Source organism: Petaurus breviceps, unplaced genomic scaffold (genome assembly GCF_028583685.1).
Source record: "Petaurus breviceps papuanus isolate PSGF00001 unplaced genomic scaffold, PetGlider_PUasm1.0 90823, whole genome shotgun sequence".
Lineage (NCBI taxonomy): Eukaryota > Metazoa > Chordata > Mammalia > Diprotodontia > Petauridae > Petaurus > Petaurus breviceps.
The window spans coordinates 6,549,586-6,577,482 of record NW_027187352.1 but is presented as its reverse complement, the minus strand read 5'-3'; the positions used below and the strand labels follow the sequence as shown (position 1 = coordinate 6,577,482).

General features: G+C 40.4%; 1 protein-coding gene across 1 annotated transcript; it reads right to left on the bottom strand.

Annotated features, from left to right (window-relative positions):
• Window positions 1-349: 349 nt before the first annotated feature.
• On the bottom strand, window positions 350-27,897 carry GVQW3 (GVQW motif containing 3). The gene is given in 3 exon segments (XM_069070772.1): window positions 350-635; window positions 27,123-27,333; window positions 27,336-27,897. Coding segments are annotated over 3 exon segments (720 nt in total). The 5' UTR covers window positions 27,559-27,897.

The window sequence follows — 27,897 nt, the reverse complement described above, 5'->3', positions numbered from 1 at the left end:
CCTTGTCAACTATCAGATCCCTCTAGCCTGCCCTCTACTACAGTGCCCTTCTCTAGTTTCCTAGTAACAACTGAATTTCAAAGGAGGGGAAAGGACTTACCCAAGGTCACACCGCTAGTTAGAAGCAGAACCAGAGCTCCAAGGCAGGTCCTCTGACTCCCCAGTGCCATGTTTTTTTTTTCCACTACCCCATTCAGTCTCTTTTCCATCTGTGTTGCAAAACTGGAGCCAAGTATAGACAGCAGGCCTTCTTCATAAGCTCACTCACAAGGATTAAATTTCTAGCCTCATTAGTCATTTCGGATGACATAGCCAACACTTTCAGCCAGCACCACAAACCCGTAAAAGTTCATATGTGCCTGTCTCCTCGACTAATCAGAGGGACTACTGTATGTGCAGCAGGCAGCACAACAGACCAGCCAATCACTAGTGTTTCCAAATTGGTTTTGATTAATTACACAGACTCAGCTTTAATTGGTGCCAACATCGCTGCCAGAGAGCTTACAGGGAAGCAGGATGTTATGCTTTCATTCCCTTAAGTCACATAAAATCATGAAAGATGGGGTAAAGAATCACTTGTAGTTCAGAATTTATTGACCGTGCAAACCCAGAAAACACAAACATCACCATTTTGACTGCCTCTGAAGCCAGGTCCCTCTGCTCTCTGACGCCGTGCAGGGGTCTCCTCTGCACCCCCCCCCCCCAGGCCATGAGCCCCTGGCTACTGCAGTGGGCTGCAATTTTATTTCCCTATAAAGCACCAACTCTGTGCAGAGTGGCCTCCAAGCCATGGCTTCTAAGACAGTTACAATTAGGTGCCTACTATGTGCAGAGAGACCTCCAAGTGGTGGTTTCTAAGGCATTTGTGTTTATATGTCTTAGCTTGTATCAGAGATGAAACATAAATACAGGTCTTCCTGACTCCAAGTTAGCATACTCTCTCTAATAATAATAATAAGGTAACATTTATTATGTGCAGAGTGGTACACAAGCTTTGATTTCTAAGACACAATTATATTCTATATGGAGAGAGAGAATGAGGGGGAACGCAGAGGAGAGACAAGAGACAGAAAGAGATACTTAGGGGCAGCTAGGTGGCGCCATAGTGTGCAGAACACTGGGAATGGAGTCAAGAAAACCTGAGTTCAAATGTGACCTCAGACACGTACTGTGTGACCCTGGGCAAGTCACTTAACCTCAGTTTGCCTCAGTTTCCACATTGTAAAAAAAGGGAATAATAACAGCACCTACCTGCCAGGGTTGTTGTGAGGATCAAATGAAATATTTGTAAAGCGTTTAGCACAGTGCCTGGCACATAATAAGCACTATATAAGCATTGGTGATGATGATGAAGATAATGATGACAATGGTGATGAAAGTGGCACTGACTTAGAGTCAGGATGGCCTGTATTCAAGTCATGCCTGTGATACATACATATAATCTGTGTGACCATAGGCAAGTCACTGGACTTCTCAGTGCCTTGAAAACTCTCTAAGACTGGTTGCAAATGAATTGTTAGATCTACAAAGTGTAGGTGGAGAGAATTCTTCATACTGATGAAATCACCTGAAAACAAAAAAAACAAACAAAGAATAAAAATAAAAAGTTAATTGAACTCTGAGCTAGATGCCTCAGGACTTAAGTCTCAGCTCCATTACCCTGCAGTGGTGGGAAAAATAAGTCTCTTACTTTCAAGTGTCCTAGGTAACTTTCTAAGACACTGAGTTTTAGAGGAGTTTTTGATCTGCACCAGGGGAGGGAGTTTCCACACCAACAGTTCCCTATGCTGATGCAAACCTAGGTCAGGGCAAAAAAGAAAGAATACAGAACCACATTCAAGATATGATTTCTAATGAATGCCTGGTCCCTAGGGTAGATGGGAACAAAGTGTATACCAACACTTAAAGGTAATTAATAAATGATTAGTAATTAGTAAACGATAATTCAGGGAGAAGAAAGAACCCTGTTTGTGGGGAAAAGGATTATGGTTAAAGTCAGAATCTTAGAAAGAAAACCAGAATCCACAGTGGGTTGATTAAGAAATCCCCCAGAGGACCAAAACCAAAGGATGAGACAGGAAGCAGTGAAGAGAGAGTGAAAAAGTGATCCCAAAAGCCAGAGGAGTCAGGAAGAAGCCAGTTAGGGTGGGAACATTCCAGGCAGGAGCAGTAGATGTGAACTTGTTCTGTAGGGCGGGTGTTGTGATAGGACTAAACATCCACAGCCTAAGGACAATTGAGTACAGAGTGAGTATAAGTTCTGCTGACTTGTCCTTGTTGAATGACCCTGGGCAAGTCACCTAGCTCTGGGTGCTCTGGGAAATTCTCTTAAACTAAGTTGCACAGAGGTACCAACCTGCAGTTTTGGAGTAGGCTCTGACCTATGAAATCACAAATTCCTGTGTTGGACCTTTATGCCTAGACATTCTAAATCTGCCTTTTATGATAATTACTTGTTGACATGTTTTATGACTCATTCCTCTTATTATGCTGGCAGTTAGGTGGCACAGTGGATAGAGCTCTGGGCTTGGATTCAAGAAGACTCATTTTCATGAGTTCAAGTCTAGCCTGACACTCAGTAGCTGCATGACCCTGGGCAAGTCATTTAACCCCAATTGCCTCCATTTCTTCATCTGTAAAATAAGCTAGAGAAGGAAATGGCAAACCACTGCAGTATCTTTGCCAAGAAAACCTCTAATGGGGTCACAAAGAGTCAGACACTACTGAAAAGACTGAACATATGAACCCACCCACCCCAATTAGATGGCATGTCTCTTGAGGGCAGGATTGAGGTTTTATTTTATCCTTGTACATCAAGGACCTGTGGCACATAGTAAGTGCTGAATAATTTTTTTTAATTGAATTTCTAAAACGCAATTGGCAGGTCTTACCAATTCAGTTCATTTCAACGAACAATTGTCAAACACCTAAGAAAGTGCAAGGTCCCTAGCTTGGGACTATATAATGATGAAAGAAGATATAATCCTTGCCTCTAAGGGACTTATGGTTCCCCTTCTCTCCAGCCTTCTCCTCCAATGCCTCCTTGTCATCTGTTTTCCTTGAAAGTATCCTTTTTTCTCCCATCGCTCCAGTTCTGGAAACATAACCCATTATAAGATCAGTTCTGCCATTGTTCCTGTATAGGATGCAACAAACTATGCCCATCACCTCAATGACTATCCTTGGAACTTATGGAACCAAAATTCTCCTCCTTGTCCACCACACCCTTAAATGTTTGTTTCCACCATTAAAATATAAGTCCCCTGGGGAGGCTAGGTGGCACAGTGAATAGGGCACCAACCTTGGAGTCAGGAGGACCTGAGTTCAAATCCAGCCTCAGACACTTGACATACTTACTAGCTGTGTGACTTTGGGCAAGTCACTTAACCCCAATTGTCCTCCAAAAAAAAGCAAAAAATTATATAAGTCCCTCAGGGTCTTTTGTATATGTATCCCCAGTGTTTAGCCCTATGCTTAGCACAGAATAAACACTTGCATTTTCATTCATATACAAAAATGAAAAATGACCCAGTCCCTGCTTTTAAGGACCTTATAGTCAGTCTACTGGAAGGAAGAAAATTACATGTACGCATAAATTTAAAGGCTAGATCCAGACAAAGTACTCACAAGGTAACTGAGGTTGGTGGGTGGGGGAGATTACAGCTGTTAGAGTGTTGCACCTGGAGGCAGGAAGACCTGAATTCAAATCCTTCCTGAGACATTAGTTGTGTGACCCCTAGGCAAGTAACTTCATCTTTCTCAGTTTTAGTTTCCTCATCAGTAAAATGGGGATTATATGGGACAACATATGTAAAATGCTTTACAAACCTTAAAATACTATAGAAATGCTAACTTTTATTACTTAGGAGCAGCTAGGTGAAACAGTAGATAGAGCATCAGACCTGGAGTCAGGAAAACTCATCTTCCTAAGTTCAAATATGACCTCAGATACTTACTAGCTGTGTGACCCTGGGCAAGTAACTTAACCCTCAGTTTTCTCATCTGTAAAATGATCTGGAAGAGGAAATGACAAACCACTCAAGTATCTCTACCAAGAAAACCCCAAATGGGGTCATGAACAGTAGGACACAACTAAACAACAACAACAAAATTGTTATTTGCTCTTAGAAAATTTGAGGAAAGAAAAAAAATCACTTTCATCCTGGCGGGGAGAGGAGATGAACCGGGTTGGGGGGGCAGAGGAAGTAGCACCGGACTCAAGCTTTTAAGGAAGAAAAGAATTTTAATTGTCCAAGATGAGAAGAAAGAGCACATTTGACTGGAAAGCCTTCTCTTCTAGAATAGGCCTGGTGATGGGTTAGGTGTGTCCCTGTCCTCCAAAGACCAGCCTAGATAAATTCAGAGAGGCTCCTCATCACCAGAAGGGTGCCTCCCTACCTCCCACCAGGGAATGACTGTTTTTGATCACAGCAGCTCACAAAACTTTCTACTAAGGCATAAAGGGGTTGGGATTTGTGTCAATGGCAGGAGGACCCCCCACAATGAAGTAACAGCTCCTTGAAAAATTTATGGGATTGCAACATCACAGGGGAATATGAGCTTTATGGAGGCCTTCATGTTGGAAGGTTCTCTTGCTTCAAAAGACTTTCCCCTTCTATATCCCAAAGAGATCATAAAAAAGGAAAAAGGACCTACATGTGCAAAAGTATTTATAGCAGCCCTTTTCATGGTAGCAAAATATTGGAAATTGAGGGGATGCCCATCAATTGGGGAATGGCTAAACAAGCTGCAGTATATGAAGGTAATGGAATACTATTGTACAATAAGAAATTATGAACAGAAAGACTTCAAAAATCTAGAAAGACTTGTATGAACTGATGCAAAGTAAAATGAGCAGAACCAGGAAAACATTGTACACAGTATCAATAACACTGTGTGATAATCAGCTATGAATGACTCAGCTCTTATTAGCAACACAATGAATGATCCAAGACAAGTACAAAATGCTATCCATATCCAGATAAAGAACTGATGGACTCTGAATGCAAATTGAAGCATATTTTTTCACTTACTTTATTTTTTCTTGTGTTTTTCCCCTTATGATCTGCTTCTTCTTTCACAACTAAGACTAATATGGAAACATTTTTACATGATAGTACATGTATAAACTATATCTAACTGTCTACCATTTTCAGAAGGGGCAGGGGAGTGAGGGAGAAAATTTTGGAACTGGAAGTCTTTTTTTTTTTCATTTTTCAAATGCTTTATTAATTCTGATTTACATCATTCATTTCCGCCAGATTTTGAGTTACAAATTTTCTCCCCCGTTTTTCCCCTACCCACTGCCCCAAAATAGCAGTCCCACAGGATATTCCCTCCTCCAATCTGCTCTCTCCCGTATTTTCTCCCATACCCCTTTCAACTTTTCCAGTAGGGCATGGTGGATCTCTATGCCCCAGTGCCCATATATCTTATTTCCCAGTTACATGTAAAATAGTATTAATAATAGTATATATATTTAAACATTTGATTTTAAAACTTTGAATTCTAGATTCATTCCCTTCCTCCCTTGTCACCCACCCTTACTTGGAAGATAAGCAGTTCAGTATAGGTTGTACATGTGTGGATAATGCAAAACAATAACATATATATTGTAAAAGACTGACTATATTTCCCTTCCTCCTATCCCACCTCCCAGTTGTTCTATTCTCTACTTTGATCTCGTCCCTTTTCAAAAATGGGTGCTTCCAACTTCCTTCCTCCCCCCAGCCTACCCTCCCTTCCATCATCCCCCCTCTCATCCCCTTCCCCACTACTCTCCTGTAGGGTGAAATACCCTATTTAGTGTGTATTTTATTCCCTTCCCAAGCCAAATTCAATGGGAATAAGGTTGACCCATTCCCTTTTGCCTTTCTATTCTTCCCCTCCATTGTAACCATTTTCCCTTGCCTCTTCTATATGAGATAGTTTACCCCATTCTCTCTTTCCCCATCTCCTCTCATTATATTCCTTTCTCACATCTTAATTTCATCTTTTAAGTATCATCCCTTCTTGTTAAATTGGCCTGTTCCCTCTATCTATGTATACCTATAAATATATATATACACATTCACATATGTATTCATATGCCCATATAGCCTCATATATAGATATATATATATATTTCTATTCCCTTCAACTATTTTCATACGGAGAAAAGCTTCATAAGTTACAATTATTGTTTTTCCATGTAGGAATGTTAATAGTTCAACTTTGATAAGTTCCTTATGATTTCTTTTCCCTCTTTACCTTCTCATGCTTCTCTTGCTTCTTGTATCTGAATGTCAAATTTTCTATTCAACTCTGGTTTTTTCATCAAGAAAAGTCCTCTATTCCACTGAATGACCATACTTTCCCCTGAAACATGATACTCAGTTTTGCTGAGTAGGTGATTCTTGGTTTTAATCCCAGCTCCTTTGACCTCCGGAATATCATATTCCAAGCCCTTCAATCCCTCAGTGTATAAGCTGCCAGATCCTAGGTTATCCTCATTGTGTTTCCACAATATTCAAATTGTTTCTTCCTGGCTGCTTGTAATATTCTCTCCTTAATCTGGGAATTCTGGAACCTGGCTATAATATTCCTAGGAGTTTTCTTTTTGGGATCATTCTTAGGAGGTGATTGGTGGATTCTTTCAACCTCCATTTTGCCCTCTGGTTCTAAAACATCAGGGCAGTTTTCTTTGAGAACTTCCTGGAGGATGATTTCTAGGTTCTTACTTTGATCATGGCTCCCAGGTAGTCCAATAATTTTTAAATGATCTCTCCTGGATCTATTTTCCAGGTCAGTGGTTTTTCCCATGAGATATTTCACATTGCCTTCTATTCTTTCATTTTTTTGGATCTGTTTAACAGCATCTTGATTTCTAATAAAGTCATTAGTTTCCATTTGCTCCAGTGTAATTCTGAAGCAATGATTCTCCTCAGTGAACTTTTGAGATTCTTTTTCCATCTAGCAAATTCAGCTTTTTAAGGCATTCTTCTCCTCATTGCCTTTTTGAGCCTCTTTTGCCATTTGAGTTAGTCTGTTTTTTAAGGTGTGATTTTCCTCAGTCAGGCTGTTGACTCTCATTTTGTAATTTTCCTGCATTGTTCTCATTTCTCTTCCCAGTTTTTCCTCCACTTCTATTATCTGCTTCTTAAGATCCTCTACAGCCTATAACCAGCTCGTATTTTCCTTTGAAGCTTTTGGTACAGGAGTTCTGACTTCACTGTCTTCCTCCTGTTCCATGCTTTGCTCCTTTTTGTCCCCAAAATAGGAGTCTAATGTTGGAATCTTCTGTCTGCTTTGTTTCCTTTTCCTGGTCATGTCGCCCCTCAGTCACTTGACCCCTGGGCTTTTTACCACAGTAGGACTCTGCCACCAGACAGGGGAGCTTTTGTCCCAAACGCTGGGGTTTTCTCAGCTGCCGGAGGTATTCGATGGGTGCCCTCTCTGAGGCCTCCACAGGCTCTGGCAATCTGGACACACACCCCAAAACCTCCATCCTAGACTACAATACAGATCCAAGCAGGTTAAAACAAGAGTAATTACCCCTCAGATTGGTTGCTTGGTCCCCCTACACTCTGCAGGCCAGGAGCTGAAGCTGCCACATGGCACTGTCTGGCTGTGCCAGCATCTCAGCAGCTTCTTGCCCTGGGGGCAAAAGCCACACACTCACACTTATTGGGTCCCAAAGTCCAGACTGCACTGACCTCTCACTTTGTCCTTAGCATCTATGTGTTGATAAATCTGGAAACAGCCACAGCTGCTGCTGATCTGGAGTACCTCTGGCTGGTGTCTGGTCAGGCCCACCCTGGGGCTAAAACCTCCAGCTCACGTGGGCCTGGGCTCGGCTCCCAGAGTGCTGCGCTGGCTGATACCTGCCAGCCTGCCGGGCTGTCCTCAGTGGGAGGTTAGCTTCTCTGTGTCATTTTGTGGGTTCTGCAGCTCCAAAGTTTGTTCAGAGTCCCCTTTTTACATGGATTGGGGAACGTGGAAGCCAGAGCCCCATGGAGGTTCTTCTTCTACTCCGCTGTCTCAACTCTGACCCTGGAACTCAAAATCTTGTAAAAATGAATGCTAAAAAATTTTCTTGACATGTAACCGGGGGAAAAAGAAAATACCATTAAACTAATAAAAAATAAAGAATAAGAACTCCCCAACTCTCAAACCTGTCACCAGTGTCTGAAATTCTAGCATTAGAGATTCATTCCTTTAGGTTAATGCATCCATTTATACATTTAATTATTCAACAGATATTATTCGAGCATGCTTATCATTTTTTCCTTGTTCATTCATTCATTCAGTGAACATTTTTTCTTAGTCCTTTCTTTCCCACTGATTTCATTGGTATAGGGTACTCTTGAAGAGAAAACTCCCTCTCTCAAAGGAGACCAGATCCCCCTGCTCTTCAAGTGTCTTGGACAGTATTAGAGGATTACATTGGGACACCAAGAAGTTAAATGGCTTGTCCAGGGTCACAAGGCCAATATGCAGGACTTGAGCCCAGATCTTCTTGATACGGAGGGCAGCATTCTATTCACTTTTCCATTTCGCTCTCAAAACAATGCTTAAGCACCTAAAATATAGCAATGCTTACATTTATACAGTATTTTCTGGCTGCAAAGAACTTTATCTTCATTCTTATTCCATAGTTGTAACAAGTCTGTGAAAAATATTATTTCTGCTTTACAGATGAGAAATGTAAGTCTGAGAGGTTTAATTTGCCCAAAGTCACAGATTGAATGGAGCTTGGACATCCAGATAGCCTGACTCTCTGTCCAGTACCCTTTCCTCTTTTTTTTTTTAAAGCAATTGGGGCTAAGTAACTTGCTCAAGGTTACACAGCCAGTTATTTCTGGGTGTGGTGCTGAGTATCTGAGCCCGGGATTCAATCCAGGTCATCCTGACACTGGAGCCGGTGCTCTTACTCGCTGAGCCACCTGGCCACCCCTAAGCAATTGGGGCTAAGTAACTTGCTCAAGGTTACACAGCCAGGTGTTTCTGGGTGGATGCTAAGTGTCTGAGCCTGGATTCGATCCCCAGGTCATCCCAACACTGGAGCCTGTGCTCTTTCTCGCTGTGCTACCTGGCCGCCCCAACCCTTTCCTCTTTATCATGCTGCATTCATGTTATACATAATGTGTTATGCTTGGTGCTAGGAAAATGAGGATTAGAGACCAAGAAATCTAAGGATCACTGGAAGGAACTGGGGTGTTTATCCAGGAGAAGAAAAGACATAGGGACTACGCAATAGCTAGGTTCAGGTGGAAGAAAGATTCAATTTGTTCTGCCTGGTTCTAAAACTAGAAAAAGCACTGAGAAGCTGTACAGAGTCAGATTTCATGTTGAGATAAGAAAAAACTCCCTGACAACTAGTCTATCCAGAAGTGTAATGGGCTGCCCTTGAAAGGTAGTGAGTTGTTCGTTGCTGGAGGTCTTTGTGTAGAAGCTGGATGTCTACTTATCATGGATTTTAGAGAAGAGATTCCTGCTCATGTATGGGTCACATTAGGGCAGCTAGGTGGCACAGTAGATAGAGTGCTGGGCCTAGAGTCAGGAAAACCTGGGTTCAAATTCAGTTTTAGATACTCACTAGGTATGTAACCCTGGGCAAGTCACTTAATCCTGTTTGCCTCCATTTCCTTGTCTGTAAAATGGCAAACTACCCCAAATGGTGTCATGGTGAGTTGGACAGGACTGAAACAACTGAACAACATGTGTCAGATTGGATCTCTCCTAAGTTTTTTTTCCTACCCTGAAATTCTGTAATATTAAGGAAGACTTTCTGGAGGAGGCACCATTTGACAGTTAAGCTCATCCTTAGAAGATGGGCAAGATGCCAATGGGCAGTGGTGATGGAATTCCAGGGGAAAATGGTGGGTTGAACAAGGTTGGTTAGATATAGTAAGTTATCTAATTTGGTTTGAGGAGAGTGAAAGAGAATGTTTGGAATGCTTAATATCATTAACATTTTATCACATATTAGCAACTAGTAAAATACGAGCAAGTTTTGGTGTGGGGGTGAGGGGAGAAAGAGAACAAGAGTGTTTGGATACTGCATTGGGATGGCAGATTGAGCAACAATATGGGGGAGGTGGGTAAGGCACAAAGGGAGAGAGGCAGGTAAAGAAGAGGTGAGAATACACACTGCGGTGCAAAGCAAAGAATATTAGACTGGGTGTTAAGAGAATTCTAGAACCCTAGAATTGGAATGGAGCTTAGATATAGGCAAGTGCAAACACTATTCAACACCTATACCTACTCTACAATGCCCCCAACAAATGATTCAGGAATCCTAGGTTCTAGGTCCGTCTTGGTCCCTACCTCTCTGTGTAACTGAACAAATAATTTTCCTTTTCTGGATCTCAGTTTTCCCTTGTGAGGTCCTTTCCTACAATGAGATTCAGGGATTCTGTCAGACTGAGAAATGTTTCTTGGAAAGAGATGGCATCTGAGCTTAGGTTGGACTAGATTTGATGACCTCAGAGGTCTTTTCTAATTCAAAGGTCATGGAAATACCAATCAAACTGAGAGAGCTTCCAAACCTGATGCTAATTCAGTCTGTGACCTTGAGTAGATCACTCCCTGGTACTGAATTTCTGTTTTCTCCCATTAAATGAAAGGGTTAGACTAGGTTGTCTCTAATACCTCTTCTTAATCTTCCATTCTAAGACTGGATTTTTGCCAAAGGTCAGCCCAGATCTACTTTGTTTGCATGTTGTCTCCCTCATTAGACTGTAAACTCCTTGAAGGCAGGGATTTTTTTTTTTGCCTCTTTTTTAATTCCCAGCATTTAATGTAGTATCTGCCAAACAAATTAATTGCCTGGTACTGAATGAATGTTTGGGCAGCTAGGTGTCACAGTGGATAGAATACCAGGCCTGACATCAGGAAGATTCATCTCCTTGAGTTCAATTTGGCCTCAGACACTTGCTAGCTGTGTGACCCTGGGCATGTCACTTAACCCTGTTGGCCTCAATTCTTCAACTGTAAAATGAACTGGAGAAGGAAATGGCAAAATTACAGTATTTTTGCCAAAGGATCTTTGCAAAAGGGGTCATGAAGAGTTGGACATGACTGAATAAATGTTTATAGATTGATTGATTTGTCATCTGCTTTGATCAGAGAATCAAAGGAATATGTCACTTTTTGCTTTTTAAAATTTACACCTGAATGCATGACCCTTTATTTTGTGGAACCCCTCCTCACCATAGGGATTTAAAAAGACATTGAAAAATGTTCTATTTCTGTGGTATTGCTTCCATCCGCTCCTCATCCTGACCCATACTTTTATTTTGAATTTGTCACATAAAGGACAATGGAAGAAATTAGGGGTGCTTAAGACTTTAGGGGCACATGATATCTTTCTGAAAATATGTGTAGGGTTGTCATGAGAAAGAAGAATAAATGAGATAACATATATAAAGCATTCTGCAAGCCCTTAAAGGGAATATAAATGCTAGTGATGATGATGATGATGATGACGACAACAGAATATCTGTTCCATTGTTCTAGTTTGTTCCATAGGAGAGATTTAGGAACAATGAGAAGAAATTATAGGAAGGCAGGTTTGGGATCAACATAAAAAAGTCTCTCTTAACCAGATCTGCCTCTCAATAGAATGGACTGTCTTATATTCCTGTCCTGAGAGGTATTCTATAAGAGGTTGGGTGACACCCCACCAAGCCTACTTAGTCCTTCAAATTTAACACGACCCAAGTTGAACTTGTGTGCACCACCACTCAACTCCTCTATTTATGTTGCTAGAACCCCTACCATTCCAATCACCCGGGCTCATAACCATAAAATCATCTTTGATTCTTCCCTCACCCCTCACCTCTGCCTCTTCCTCTCCAACCCCAAAGCCAACAACACCCTCTTTAAGACCATCATCTCTTTTCTTTTAAATTTTTCATTCTGAATTTAACAAACAACAAAGATGAGCATTTTCATATACAAAGTAGAATAGAAAGAGGATTGTACGTGAGACAATAAATATTAATTATCATACAGCTCATGCTTCACCTTAGGTAGATAATAAATTCAATATGTAACTTTCCGAGATGTCCTGCTTGTCTGGGTTTGCCTCTGGTCCCCTCCTTATGTTCTCACTTGTATATTTGTTTTTGTTTTTAAAAATGCTTCAATTGTCTTATTTTCTTTATTTTTATTTTGTTCTAGCAGCCCTATCACTGAGCCCTCTCTCCCACCTAATCTCCCCTTCCCTAATTAAATAAAAGAAAAACAAAACCCTTGTAATAAATTTTCATAGTCAAAACAATCCCCACATTGACCATGTCATGTATGTAATATATATATACATTTCTATACATATATAATTATATATATTATATAATTATATATATATAATTCTCATTTCTCTATCATGAGTTAGGCAGTAGTGTGCTTTATCATCTATTCTACAAAATAGATGATTAGTCATTAAATTGATTAGAGTTCATAAGTCTTTCAAAGCCATTTGCTTTTACAGTGTTGTTTCTATTGTATGAATTGTTCTCTGGATTCTGCTTGCTTCATTCTACATGAGTTCAGACAAGATTTCCCAGGATTCTCTGGAATAATCCCCTTTTGTCATTTTTTTATGGCAAAATAATATTCCATTACATTCACAACACCATGTTTTTTTCACCTATTCCCCAATTGATGGGCACCCTTTTTGTTTCCAGTTCTTTTCTATAAAACAAAAATAGCTGCTAAAAATAAATGTATCCTTTTTCTCTTCCTCTGATCTCTTTGGGAGTGTAGGTCTGTTACTGGTATTGCTGGATCAAGGTCACAGTTTAGTGATTTCTCAGATAGAGAGCTGAATTGCTTTCCAGAATGGCTGGTTAGACCAATAACAAACTTCTCACAACTCCTCTAACAATGGCCCCTTTTGGTCACTTTTTTTGGTCAATCTGATCGGTGTGAAATGGAGCCACAGAGCTGTTTTAATTTAATTTATCTAATTATTAATGGACCCTCGGTTCTTTTGACCTAGCTTTCTCCAAGCTAATCCAAAAATCCATTTCTGATTTAACTACCATGTTCAAGGCACTTTGCCAAGCACTGGGGATATGGAGACAAAGCAAAACCAAAAACAAAACCAGTTGCTGCCTTCAAGGAGCTTATGTTCTACTAAATTTTTATTTTGAAGTGGTTCCCCTGTCTGTAGAGAATCTCTTTTCCAATCCGCCCCTTGCAATGCTCTCTGAGTAACTGTCCTAATGTCTCACTCTGATCATAGGATCAATGTTCTAGGGCACCTCAAGGGCCATCCAGCCCAACTGTCTCATTTTCCAAATATGCTAAGGTCCAGGGAGGATGTGACTTGCCCAAAGTTACACAGATATATAATGACAGAGGTAAGATTTGAACCCAGATCCTCTATCTGTAGAACCAAGTGATCTTTACACTACTCCACACTTAGCACTCTTTATTCAGAGAATGGCTCTCTACTTCTTGCCTATAGAATTCAAGAAACCTGATGAGTTTCCTAGAAGGGAAGTTTTGTTGGTGGAAAGAGTCAGGAATGGTTCACAAAAGGGTCACAGCATTTAAAACTATAAGAAATCTTAGATATCATCCAGTTGGATTTGCCTATTTTTACATATGGGGGAACTGAGGCTCTGAAGGGTGAACTAATTTTCCCAAGATGAGTAATAATGGCTAGCATTTTTGTATAGCACTTTACAAACATATCTCCTTTTATCTTAACAACAACCCTCTGAGGTAGGAGCAATCATCATCATCCTTATTATTATTCCCATTTTTACAGATGAAGAAACTGAGGCTTAATAGAGATAATGTGACTTGCCCAGGGTCACTCAACTAGTAAGTGTCCGAGGCTGGATTTGAACTTAGGTCTTTATGACTCCAAGCTCATTGCACCACCTAGAAGCCCCTGATAAATCGTCTCCTTGGGACTTGAAACTTGGTCTTCTAAATCTAAATCTAAATTCATTTCACTATTAGGTTGCTGGGAAAGCCCTAGAAGGAAGGGAGAAGGTGCTACCAATGCCAGTAACATTCTCTTGCATGATGGAAATTCCTATAGACTGGAGATATTGAGAGAGAGAATGAGTAGCAACTATCTTGGAGAACAAATTCAAGCTGTACTCGTAAATCCAATCTAGTGTCAGGAGACCCCTAATCCAGAGCCCAAGACACTGCCAGGAGAAGGTAGGCATGAATTAGGCACCATAGTGGGGCACCTTGGGTAGTGAGGTCTCTTAGGTTGTCAGGGAGGGGCACACTACAAAGGAAGAGGGGAGGAAAAGGAGACACAAAATAGAATTGTGGAGAGGCACTAAAGACCCTTTCTGCATCTTCCCACTGTCCTTACCCCATTTTGCATAAGATCAGATCCCAGTTTCCCAAGATAGTGGTGTCTTATTCCCTGCCCTGAAAGCATTCATCTCTTGCCACAGTCTGTCGCCTCTTTCTTTTCTCAGGTTGTAGGGATATTTTGCACACCATTTTCTGTGGTTACAAGTCCTGAGATGCTGTGAGATGCTCTGAGCTCTTATCAACCCTCCAGGGGGCTATTCAGAGCCAGAGGCACAAGACAGCAAGAACAATGTTGTTTGCCCAACCAACATCCCCTGGATGGGCCCCAGGACAAGCTAGTGTTCTACTGGCCTGAATCTCTGCTGCCTCATTTGGATACACTTCACTGCCTAACTTGACTTTATGGCCCTGATGCAATGTGGCTATTCAACGATGCTTCCTTTCTTAGGGTCTACGTATATCTAGAACTGGGGAAGGGACAAAAAAAAATAGACCCTTGTGCAAGACAACATGGGCTAGAGGAAAGAGTACTGACTTAGATCTATGAGACCCGGATAGCTTGATACCCAGACCCACATTTAACTAGACTCTGGGCAGTTCAGTCTTTCTGAGCCTCAGTGGTCGTAAAATGACAGTTAGACTAGGTAATCTCTAAACTCTCTTCTTGAGTGAATAGTCAGTTCTTTACAACATTCCCAAGGTCACATGGCTAGAAAGTGGCAATACAGATGTGCAAAGCCACCCAGGCACCCCAACTCCACCAGACTGTTGGCTATTGTTGTTTTTAAGGTCTCCAAAGAGAAGGTGCCAGAGGTAGAAAAATGGATCTTTGTACCATTCCGTTAAATTTAAATCCTTCCTTCTCCAGCAAGCCTTTTCCTATTCTCCTTAATCCTAGTGCAGCTAGGTGGCTTAGTGAATAGAGCACTGGACCAGGAGTTGAGAAGATGTGAGTTCAAATCCAATCTCAGACACTCAAGAGCTATGCGACTCTGGACAAGTCACTTAACCTCAGTTTCCTCATCTGTAAAATGAGAATAACAGCATCTATATCCCAGGTTTGTTGTGGGGATCAAATGAGATAATTCTAAAGTGTTTAGCACAGTCTGATACATAGTAAATTCTATATAAAGGTTAGGTCTTATTATTTGCTATTTATCCTGTATAGAGTTTGTCTGTATGTAGCTACTCGTGTGCTTTTTCCCCATTAGACTGTGATTTCCTCTACAGCATAACTGTCTTTTGCCCCACCCTTTTTTTAATGCCCCCAGTGCTTAGTAGGGTCTTAATATTTATTGACTAAACTCAAGCACCTACTATGTGCAGCACTCAGCTCTGGTAAAACATGAGAACAAGATACAGTCCTTGCCTTTAATGTTCCAAATGGGGCAGAGAGAGGGATGATATATATAAATCAATGTGATAGAAGGTAGAAAGGTGTGTAGAGGTAGAGAGGAAGGAGGAGTATTCTAGGAAAACTCAAGAGAACACTTTAAGTTGGAGCATGGATGAGGGTCAGTAAATCCATGTCATTTATAGTGGAATCTTACCTCATAGCATACCATCGTGTGTCTTATTTATGTCCCTTCTTTTTGAGCTATTTGCATTTGAAAGCCCCTCTCCCCTTTTCCCCAGAGTCTCCCTCTGTTTTTCCATTTGAAATGCACGTGTTACCATGGAAACGTCACTCTTGTGGGGCATGGCTGGTGATGTCCACAAGTGAAGTACAAAGGCCATTTTCAAGATGTCTGGAAACCCAAGAATATGGCTCAGGAAATAGATGTCCTCATTATGGGGTAAATTTCGCAATTGCAGACACTGTGTCATGAATATAAACACACCCAGAAATGAGAGATGGAACAGATGAGAGCTTTAAGATCTTCATTGGTTCTCCCATGCCTAGATCGTCCACAGAGCAGAGACAGGAGAAGAGGATTAAAATACATCATCCAATACACAGAATGGAACATCATCCAACGTGCCGGGAGGAACATCTGGAAAAATGCACAACTGGATGCCAGAAAATACTTATAAACACAAACCAACTGGATGAAACAAGAGAAGACACTTTGGGAAAATATGGGGAGATGTGGTTTTGAGAGTTCTGGATTGCAAGAAGGAAGACTTGGCTTCTAATTCTGGTCTCAACATTGATTTGCTGGATGACTTTGGACAAGTCATTTCCCTGCATGCTCTGAGCCTGTTTTCCCACTTGTAGGATGAAATGGCTGGAATAATGACCTGTAAGGTCTACTCTAGCACCATTGTTCTATCATTCAATGAGTTAAATATTTTCCTGAAAAGTTGTATGAAAATCTAAATATTCCTAATTTTTTTTAAATCACAAAATGTACCACAGGAGTTTGATAAAAATATTCTGTAATGAATCTTTTTGTAAAGCATTTTATTTTTGGTTGGAGGTAGGAAGAGGGGGGGAAAGCCTGCATTAGGAGTTAGGACTCCGATATCTGACACTAACTAGCTGTAGATTTTTTAATGTTATTAAATATTATTTTATTTGTCCCCAGTTGCATGTAAAAACAATTTTAACATTCATTTCTTTCAAATTTTGAGTTCTCCAAATTTTCTTCCTCCCTCCCCCCTTCCTGAGACAGCAATTTGACGTTATACATGTGCAATCATGCAAAAAAAAAGTTTCCACACTAGTCATGTTGTGAAAGAAAATACAGAGCATACATATACACACACATACATATACACACAAAGTGAAAAACAGTATGCTTTGATCCACATTCAGAGTGCATCAGTTCTTCCTCTGGAGGCAGACAGCATTTTACATCATGAATCTTTTGGTATTGTACTGGATCACCGAACTGCTGAGAATAGCTAAGTCATTCACAATTCTTCATCATATAATACTGCCGTTACTGTGTACAACGTTCCTTTGATTCTGCTCACTTAATTTAGCACCAGTTCATGTGATCTTTCCAGGTTTTTCTGAAGTCATCGTGCTTGTCATTTCTTATAGCACAATAATATTCCATTACAATCATATACCACAACTTGTTCAGCCATTCCCCACCTGATGGCCATCCCCTCAAGTTCCAATTCTTTGCCACCACAAAAGGAGTTGCTATAAATGTTTTTGTACAAATAGGTCCTTGTCTATGTCTTTGGGATAACCTAGTAGTGGTATTGCTGGATCAAAGAGTATGCAGCTTTATAGCCTTTTGGGCATAGTTCCAAATTGCTCTTCAGGATGGTTGAATCAGTTCGTAACTCCACCAACAATGCATTAATGTCCTAATTTCCCCACATCCCCTCCAACGTTTATCATTTTTCTTTTCTGTCATATTAGCCAACCTCATAGATGAGGTGGTACCTCAGAGTTGTTTTAATTTTCATTTCTTAAATCAACAGTGATTTAGAGCATTTTTTTCATGTAACTATAGATAGTTTTGATGTCTTCATCTCAAATTTTCCCATTTATATTCTTTGACCATTATCAATTGGGGAATGATCTGTACTCTTATAAATTAGATTCAGTTCCCTATATATGAGAAATAAGACCTTTGTCAGAGACATTTGCCATAAAATATTTTTCCCAACTAGCTGTAGATTTTTGAGGAAATCAATTTTCTTCTCTGGACTAAATTTATTTTTGTTCTAGAAATGGGGTTTGCAGGTAGGATTAGAAGACCTCTAAGGTCCCTTCTAGCTTCAACATTATAGGAAAATCTCTCGTCATGTTTAATAAACCCTAATTTTCATACCTTACATATACTTAAAACAAGGTACACCTATGTAAAAATAGGCCTACATCTTGCAGTCTGTTTTGTGATGTGACAAACAGCATTTTAAAAAGTATCATGGAAGCCAAGAGAACAGATTTTAAGGCAGTTTTAGAAAACCATAGGAAACTAAATTTCTGAAGATGATGAAACAGAAAGAGATAAAACAGTCCATCAATTGGGGAATGGCTGAAAAAGCAGAATTAAATCCCTTTCTCCTAATCTGATGGCTAATGCTCCTTCATGAAAACCATAGACCTAACAGATAATTAGTACACTTTACCTACCACCTAACATTTTATTATTTAAAGGATGCGATTTCTCATTGTGGCTCTCTTTCCATCGAGACAGATGGCACTCTTTCTATGCCTTATATGGTCTTCATGAATTGCAGCATCCATCAGGTATAAGTACACATACATAAACTGCTGCCAGTTTGGTCCATCAATCAGTCAAGAAGTACTGCTTACAATGTGTCAGGCACTGTGCTAAGTGCTGGGAATACAAATACAAGGAGTTTACATTCCAATGGTAGAAGACAATACATAAAGGGAATGTTTTGGGGGGGTTGGGAGAGGTGATGAGACTCTGAAGAGAGCTAGGCTGGTCCTTGGACAAAATATACACAGTCCATCATTGGGCCTATATTCAAAGCCTTCTAGCTTTGCTAGGTAAGCCAGAATTTCTGTTCCCCAGAACATCAAGGGTCCGTTCCACACTGTCTAGAGATAATCACCAGTCTAATATGGTAAAATATAAATTTGTCTTTTCTCCCAACATTTGGCACAGTCCATTGGAAGACAAGTTGTTTCCTTTCACAAAACCTGTTTATCTCAGCTTTCCTTCCCCAAGACTCAGACACCTGCTTAAGCTTGTGTACCCTGCCAAATGATTCTCACATTCTCAATTTCCTTTACTGCACATTTTTCAGGCTGGATCTAACACCTGCCAAGTGGCCCAGCTTCAGGACTCGAGGCCATTTGGCCAGTGTTAAGACATTACCATCCTGATTCATCTGCAAAGGATCAAACATAAAACTACCCTGTGACAACATCCGTTGGCTTCTTGGGCGCAGACCAGTTACTGCCATCATACATGGGAAGGGACCCAAAAAGAGATGGTGAAGCAAATGCAGCTTTGTTCTAAGACATCCACAGATTCTGTGGTAGATCCTGGCTGTGGTACTTCTCGCTATTCCTGATGTCCTTTATTTTGGCAGCTCCAGGTAAGGCACAAAGTTGGGCCGGGTCTCTATAATCAAAAAGAAATGGAAAACCAGGCCTGTCATCCGATTCACTTAAAATTCAGGTTTGCCGATGCAACTTTATATTTTTGCACTTATGAAAATCATGAGGAACTCATATAACCAAAAAAAATGGCTGAATGAATGAATGATGCCTAACTCCTTAGGAACAAGGACTGTGTTGTGTCATCTCTGTGTACTTTTTGTCTTTGTTCTTTTCTTTTCCTTTGTTCTCCTTCTATCTTGTTTTTCCATGTCTAATTTCCTAATAAACATCTGTAAAATGATAATATGCTCTTCAAGAGAAGATATATTGTATCTTCTAGCTCCCCTTACCCTATAACACTGCCCTGCACATAGCAGATCCTTCAAGAACAAAGGACAACAACCAACCAACTAAATGAATAAATAAGAAATATACTTTGATAAAGCACAGCAGCAATGTCATCAGGACATTCTCCAGAGAAGCAAAATTACAAATAGTTTTTTTTTAAAAACCAGAATCACAGAATATGAGAGTTGGAAAGGACCTTAGTGGTCATCTTAGTCCAATTTATACATGAAAGGAATCCCCATTTTAACTTACTTGACAAGTGGCATACAGCCTCTTTGAAGAGCTACAAAGAGGGGAAATATTTGCTATTTTTGTTTGATGGTTTCGGATTTATGTTCTGTATTCCCTGTTAGACTATAACCTCTCCTAGGGAATGGATCTTCACCCCACCCCTACCCCAAGTTAGCTGATTGATTGGTTGCTTGAAGAGGACCAAAACGACATCACTATTTTGGAGTCAAGGTATAGTGTGTCCAAAAGTGGTTGTTCAAACCAACAGGAGCTCAAAAGGCTCTGCCACGGGTTGGGCACAAATAGCCTGTATTATTACCCAAAGTTAGCACAAAAGTAGGGGAGAAGGACTGTACCTGTGATTTTACTGGGATATGGAACTTCCAGATAAGTAAACTCCTTCTCCCAATAGGAGCCAGTATTTCTCTGCAACTGATAGTTTTAGTCACCTAGACCATTGAGAGGTTGAGTGATCTGCCAGGGACATACAGCCACGTGTCAGAGGCAGGACCTGAACCTAGGTCTTACTGGATTATAATACTCTTCCCTTATGCCATGGTGCTTCTGATATTCAGGAACATAATAAATGCTTATTAAATTGAAATAAATTGCACACATGCATTTAGTGTTTTAATAGTAAATATTCTATGAAATTCATGTCACAACTAAATTACTATGTTTCACATTTTTAAAAGTTTAATTAGTTTATACTTTGGGCAGATAACTTCCTTTCTCTGGGTTTTTTCATCTGTGAAATGGTAGGATTGGACTGGATAGTCTCTAAAATACCTCTTAGCACCAAAGTTCAACAACTAAATAGAAAACCACTAATTAACATTATTTATATTGTACCTTATTTTTATTTATTTTGTTAAACATTTCTCAATTATATTTTAATCTGATTCAGGCAGAACTCAGAAGTTTTACAGCCTAAGCCCCAGTGTGACACCTCTGGTCTAGATGATCTATGTACCTGAAGGGTATTATTCTGTGCAGGCATAAAAATTTGATGCTTTGTGGCACCTACAAATGCTTAAGACAGCACACCATCTATGTCTTTATCTAAGTCACCATTTTCTTTCTAAAGAAAATGATTAAAAAGGAACACTGTAGTCACCATATCTGGACCCAGAGTTGGTGAAAGGAGCACTGAAAAACTTGGAGAGTAAGTGGGTCCTGCTACCTGCAAGCTTTTGTGAAACCAGTGGTAGCAGTGAATAAGAGGCTCACAGTAAAAGAAGTCCCAAGTCTGGTCCTACACCATTAAAGCTGTATGCACTGCAGGGAGACTGTTTTCTTCCAGACAAGGAAAAGGTTGGCAACATTCCCCTCTGTGGTGATGACAGCACTGTGCCCAGCCAGAAAGGATTTTCCTTGGCAGAGGGTTTTGGCTTTGTCTGAGAAATAATGGCTAACACCATGTAACCACAAGGAACCAGAGAAGGCAAAGCAACAATCAGGAAGTACCACCTACTAAGGACCATATGGCACTGCCATCAGGACCACGTGGAGAAAAATATCTGCTGAGACATTGACATATGTACTTTCTGGGAAAGAACTGAGGATTGAGGAAAGCAATGCCTAAATACAGACTGTTGGGAGTAACTGATAAGGGAAACCTTGCCTACTGACACATATTGGAAGCAGAACCTTATTCAGGATTATAACTGAGGTGCTCTATAGATTTTTTGAGATGAAGCTGCTCATTGAATAGGGTCTAGTTTGACTTCTCTCTATATAGTTTTTCTTTTAGTTGAACCTTCTTTCCTCAATTTTTTGATCTGCATGCTTGCAAAGGGAATTAACATTAGCACACAGGGTAGTATCAGGTAGGGACTGAGTTTCTGGGTGGGGGCTGAGTCAGAGAAGAAACACCCCAAAGGGAACCTGGATCGTGCATGTTGTTAGAAACTGACAAAACTGCTACAATTTGAATCCCTTTCATTCTTGGGAGAGAAAATAATCTTGTTCCTTTGGTCACAAATTGCTGAACATACGAATCGAAGGGACAGGATTTAAGGATTTTCATGGTACTGAGGTACTCTGAGGTATAAATGGTCCCATCAAAACTAAGCTGGATCTTTTTTTTTTCTAGATCTCAAAGGACTGCCTCTGCTGTCTCATCCTGGAACTTCTCCTAGGCCCTGCAGGGCTACCATTGTTGGGGTCCAGGAATATTCCCCTATAAGGCCCAAGCCCCTTTCCGTATTGGTGAGTCATTCCTGAAGCCTCCACTTTGGGAAGGGCCCCAGGCCAGCCTGCCTTCTTTCTCCTCCTAGTCCAGCTCCAGAATTTCTGGACTTAACCTCATCTTCCCCTTGCCCCCTTTTCACTTCCTTTTGCATGCTGACTTGCTGTATTGGGATGTAAACTTCTGGAGGGCAAGACTTTCTTTTCTTTTTGCTTGCAGACTGGGCACATAGTGAGCCCTGATAGATGCTTTTTTCTTCCTTCCTTTTCGCATTCTCTACAATTCTCTTCCACAAACACAGCTTAAATGGATGGTAATTATTAGAACGTGAGCTATATGCCCAGGGATCATGCATATGTCATCTAAAATTTTTATCTACCCCCAGCTAATTAATTGCTGCCTGACACACAGTAGATATTTAATAAACACCTTCTTATTTCACATTATGGTTTGTCTTTTTTTTACTGTGGGATTTAATTGTTCAATGAAGTTGCTCAAAGGTCACCTCTGACAATGACTATCTCTGTGATGCCAGACAAGTCATAACCTCTATATCCCTTAGGACTCCCTAGAACTTCACAAAGACAATTAGGCTTCATTCTGCTTTGGTAATGGTTCCTCTACATTAGATGCTGAAAAGATTCTATTTGTCCCATGTCTGAAAAGTAGCAGGACATTATACTTTCCAAATGATTTTCTCCCCAAAATGCTTACATTATGGATTTCCCTATTTGTTACAAGTATTGTTATTCTTCCAATAATAACCCTGACCTGAAAACTTGAATTCATCTTTGACTTTTCCCTATAAACAAATATTTATTCAGTTCCACAATTTTGTAGATATTTGCATGTAAATAAACAGTAGAAGATCTTACCAGTCCATTATCTCTGCTACCATTCCAGTGTGGGCCCTTACCATCTCTATTGTGAGTCTTCTTAACTGGTCTTCCAACTTTCAGTTCATCCTGTATTACCACTGCCAAATTATTTTCCTCAAAAACAATTTTCACTCTCACACTCAAAAAAATTCCATAGATATCTAATGCTCACAGGACAAAGTGGTATTCATATCTCTCCACAAAATGACCTCATAATTCTCTCATATAATCTCCATCTACCTAAACCTTCCACCATAGCCAAATGTTCTATTTCTTCTTCCGTATGTATATAATTTCCACTTCCACCTCTATACCTGGTGAGTCATCACCACCCCCTATCAGGAGTAACCTTTCTGCTTACCTTTACTTGTGATTCCCAACCTTACTTCCAAGCTCAGTCCAAATTCCACCTTTTCTGTGAATCCTTAGGACTTATCCATCTTACCTTAAAAAGGCAACTTGAAAAGGGTGTGAGGATAAGGGAGAAGAAGAACATTAATTGAGGAAGTAAAAGGACAAAGAAACCCCCTTTCTGCCCTAGAGATAAACCCTCAGGAATCATAGTTTTAGATCAGGAAGAGAACATTTATTTAAAAGAAAATTGCATCCCTAGAATTAGGTCTATGAGACATATTGTGAGGGAACTGTGGCAGATTATCTTTTCCTGCATTTTCTGCTTATTTTTTTAGGCAAATAGGACATCCCTCAGGCTTTGGCAGAGGCTGGGATGGCTGATAGTTCTCCTGTTTTGGGATGTTGAGAGCTACTAATATGGTGATCCTCAGTCAATGAACTGAAGCAGACCTACTGTCAATCTGATGCTCGGAACAGGATGGTTTGTGGGAAAGGTCTCAGAAGCTGGGAGTTATTGGTGTTGCACAGGGATATAAAAGGATGCAAGTATGAGGTCCAGATTATTTAAATGACTCTTGGCAATTAAAAGATATGATGATAAACCAATAAACAAACATTTATTAAGCAACTACCATGTCCTATGCACTGTGATAATAAGCCAATGGGCTCTTCAGTTATGGGAATTGATAAGAGGATGTTCTCATTTATATTTTCCATTGGTATCAGAAGTAGGGAAACACCAGCTATTGCATGGTCACAAAGTCAGAGTAAGTCTTCAAATCTATATTGTCAGTAGCAGCCAACCTTTCCCCTTCTCAGAGCAAGACAAATACCCAGAAGAGGCAATAGGGAGGTGTAGCCAAGATGGCAGAGTACAAGCAGGAACTTGCCTGAGTTCCCGCACCAACCACCTCCAATACCTGTAAAAAAATGACTCTAAACAAATTTTAGAGCTACAGAACCCACAAAGTGACAGAGAAAAACAAATCTCCCAATGAAGGCAGCCTGGCAGGCCGACAGGAAGGGTCAATTGCACCAGGCTGGGAGCCAAGTGCAGTCCCGAGTGTGCCATGCTGGCCCAGACTGGTAGCCCAGACTGACCAGAGCAGACTTCAGGAGATTGAATCACTGGCAGCTGGGACAATTTCCAGACTTCTCAACCCATAAATGCCAAAGAGAAAGTAAAAGGTAAGTAGGGAATTCTGTTGGAACTGGGTGAGAGAAGAGTTCAGTCTGCCCCCCGCCCTTGCGAAGAGAAGTGGTGGAAGCTTGGCGGCAACCCACGTGGCTGCCTCTGGAGCTCCTGGCCTACAGATCTGTAGGGGGACCAAAAAGCCATTCAGAGGGTAATCACTCTTGCTTTGACTTGCTTGGATATGGGTTGCAGTCTTGGGTGGTAGTCCTGGAGTGAGGAATGCTAGTGTGCCATAGCTTGTGGTGGCTGTAGAGAGGGTGCCCTCCTTATAGCTCTGACAACAACTCTGCCACAACTATGAAAACACCAGCAATTTGGGACACACCTCTCTCCACTCTAGAAGCAGAGCTCTTCCCTGGCAAAGAACTCAAAAGTCAAGTAACTGGCTGGCAAAATGAACAAACAGAGGAAGCACAATCAGACCACAGAATCTTTTTTGGGGGGACAAAAAGGATCAAAACATGAAACCAGAAGAAGACAACAAAGTCAAAACTCCGGTATCAAAAGCTTCCAAGAAAAATATGAATTGGTTACAATCCATGGAGGAGCTGAAGAAGGATTTTGAAAATCAAGTAAAAGAAGTGGAGGAAAAATTGGGAAGAGAAATGAGAATGATGCAAGAAAATCATGAAAAGAGAGTCAAAAGCCTGATTGAAGAAAATAACACCTTAAAAAATAGACTAACTCAAATGGCAAAAGAGGCTCAAAAAGCCAATAAAGAGAAGAATGCCTTAAAAAGCCAAACTGGCTAGATAGAAAAGGAATTTCAAAAGCTCACTGAAGAGAATAATTCCTTCAAAATTAGATTGGAGCAAATGGAAACTAATGACTTTATGAGAAATCAAGATACTATAAAACTGATCCAAACAAATGAAAAAATAGAAGGCAATGTGAAATATCTCATTGGAAAAACCATTGACCTGGAAAATAGATCCAGGAGAGATAATTTAAAAATTATTGGACTGCCTGAAAGCCATGATCAAAAAAAGAACCTAGAAATCATCCTTCAAGAAATTCTCAAGGAAAACTGCCCTGATATTCTAGAACCAGAGGGCAAAATAGAAATTGAGAGAATTCACCAATCACCTTTTGAAAAAGATCCCAAAAAGAAAACTTCTAGGAATATCATAGCCAAATTCCAGAGTTCCCAGGTCAAGGAGAAAATACTGCAAGCAGTCAGGAAGAAACAATTTGAATATTGTGGAAACACAATCAGGATAACCCAGGATCTGGCAGCTTCTACACTGAGGGATCAAAGGGCTTGGACTATGACATTCCAGAGGTCAAAGGAGCTGGGATTAAAACCAAGAATAACCTACCCAGCAAAACTGAGTATAATGCTTCAGGGGAAAATATGATCATTCAATGAAATAGAGGACATTCAAGCATTCTTGATGAAAAAAACAGAGCTGAACAGAAAATCTGACTTTCAAATACAAGAAGCAAGAGAAGCATGAGAAAGTAAACAGGAAAAAAGAAATCATAAGGAACTTATCAAAGTTGAACTATTTACATTCCTACATGGAAAAACGATAATTGTAACTCATGAGACTTTTCTCAGTATGAGGATAGTTGAAGGGAACATATATGTGTGTATATATATGTATGTAGATATACATATATATGTAAAGGAGGGTGTATGTGTGTATAAATATATATATATATATATATATAAGTGTCTGTATATGTGTGTACATGTATACATAGACAGAGGGTATAGGATCAATTGAATATGAAGGGATGATATCTAAAAAATAAAATTAAGAGGTGAGAGAAGAACATATTGGGAGAAGGAGAAAGGGAGAGATAGAATAGGGTAAATTATCTCACATAAAAGAGGCAAGAGAAAATTTACAATGGAGAGGAAGAGCAGGAAGGTGAAAGGGAATGGTCAACCTTACTCTCACTGAATTTAGCTTAAGGAAGGAATAACATACATACTCAATTGGGTATCTTACCCTACAAGAAAGCAGAGGGGAAGGGGATAAGAGGGGGAATGATAGAAGGGAGGGCATATTGGGAAAGAGGGTAGTTAGAAACAAACACTTTTGAAAAGGGACCGGGTCAAAGTAGAAAACAGACTAAGTGGGGGACAGGATAGGATGGAGAGAAATATAATGGTGGCTGGTTCTGCAGAACCAGGAAAGATGGTATCAGAAAAGCAATACAAAACATAAAAGCTGGTAGTGATACATGGACAGTCTGCTAAGCAATAGCTATCAAGAGTACAGTACACAAATATTAGAGGGGCTGTACCGGTTTAGACATCCAAAGTCCATTAAAATAAAGAACAACCAGGAGATCAACCAAATTGTGGAAGCAGAGGTAGGCAGAGTTAAATGGTCAGGCAAAAAGTATGTAATCAAGAAGTCCACAGGACCTGAGGGAGCAAGAGGGAAAGAATAAAGACCAGGCACCAGAACTGGGTGGTCACTAAGGAAGCACTTTGATCTACTTAAGGAAGTTTCAGATAACCTTTTCTATTCTTCTTACAATGGTAATAACCAATCCTGAGTGAGCTTGGGCAGGAGGCTCTCAGATGATGAATTCCACAGCTGGCCTGCTGAGGAGTGAAGAAGGAAGGGTGGAGGAAGCTGAGGCAGTTTTGGGGACACAACCCCACGTGATAACCTGTGTTCCAGAAGCAGGAACATTCTCTCTCAGCAGTGCGTCATTTTGTCCAGCTTCCCCTGAGTTCTCAGAAATGTCAGGTTTTGCTGCTTTTGTTCATGCCACAAAAGGTCTGGCTCAGTCTTTGCTGACACTTTCTTCAAGTTCTCTTTCAGAATGAGTCTGACGGTTTCCTTCTCCAGCTGTAATTCTTCAGCCATCCTTCTTACAGTTAAGCAGCGATATGAATGAATCAAGTCTCTCACTTTTCGATATTTTCTTCGGTCCTGTGAGTGATGGGATGACCACTTCGGGCATCATCCCACACATCTTCCCTACCTCCTTTAAACCTTTTATACCAGTCAGAAACCCTTGCTCTTGATATTACTTCATCCCCATAAGCTCCTTTTAACAGGTCAAGTGTCTCACTTGAAGATTTGTTTAACTTCACACAAAATTTGATACTAATGCTTTGTCCTAAATATTGGTCACTCATTTTTATAAGGGACACCTGAAATAAGAGGCACTTTAATAATAGGCACTATTCACTCGAAGAAGGAATGAAACAAGCATTTATTAAATGCTTACTATATGCCAGGCATGGTGTTATATATAGGTCCCAGCACAATACTGAATGGTCAGCTTTGCTAAATTGGCTGTGTAGAAGCTGGAATTCAGAATCCTTTAATCCTAGTACTGGAAAAAAGACCTAGAGAGGGCATCTAGTCCACCTCTTCCCTGAGCAGAAATCTCCCCTACAGAAGGATTCCCCAATAGGGATTCAACGTGTATCCAATAGACCACCTTCAGTGATGAGGTGGAGGGAGAAGGGCAG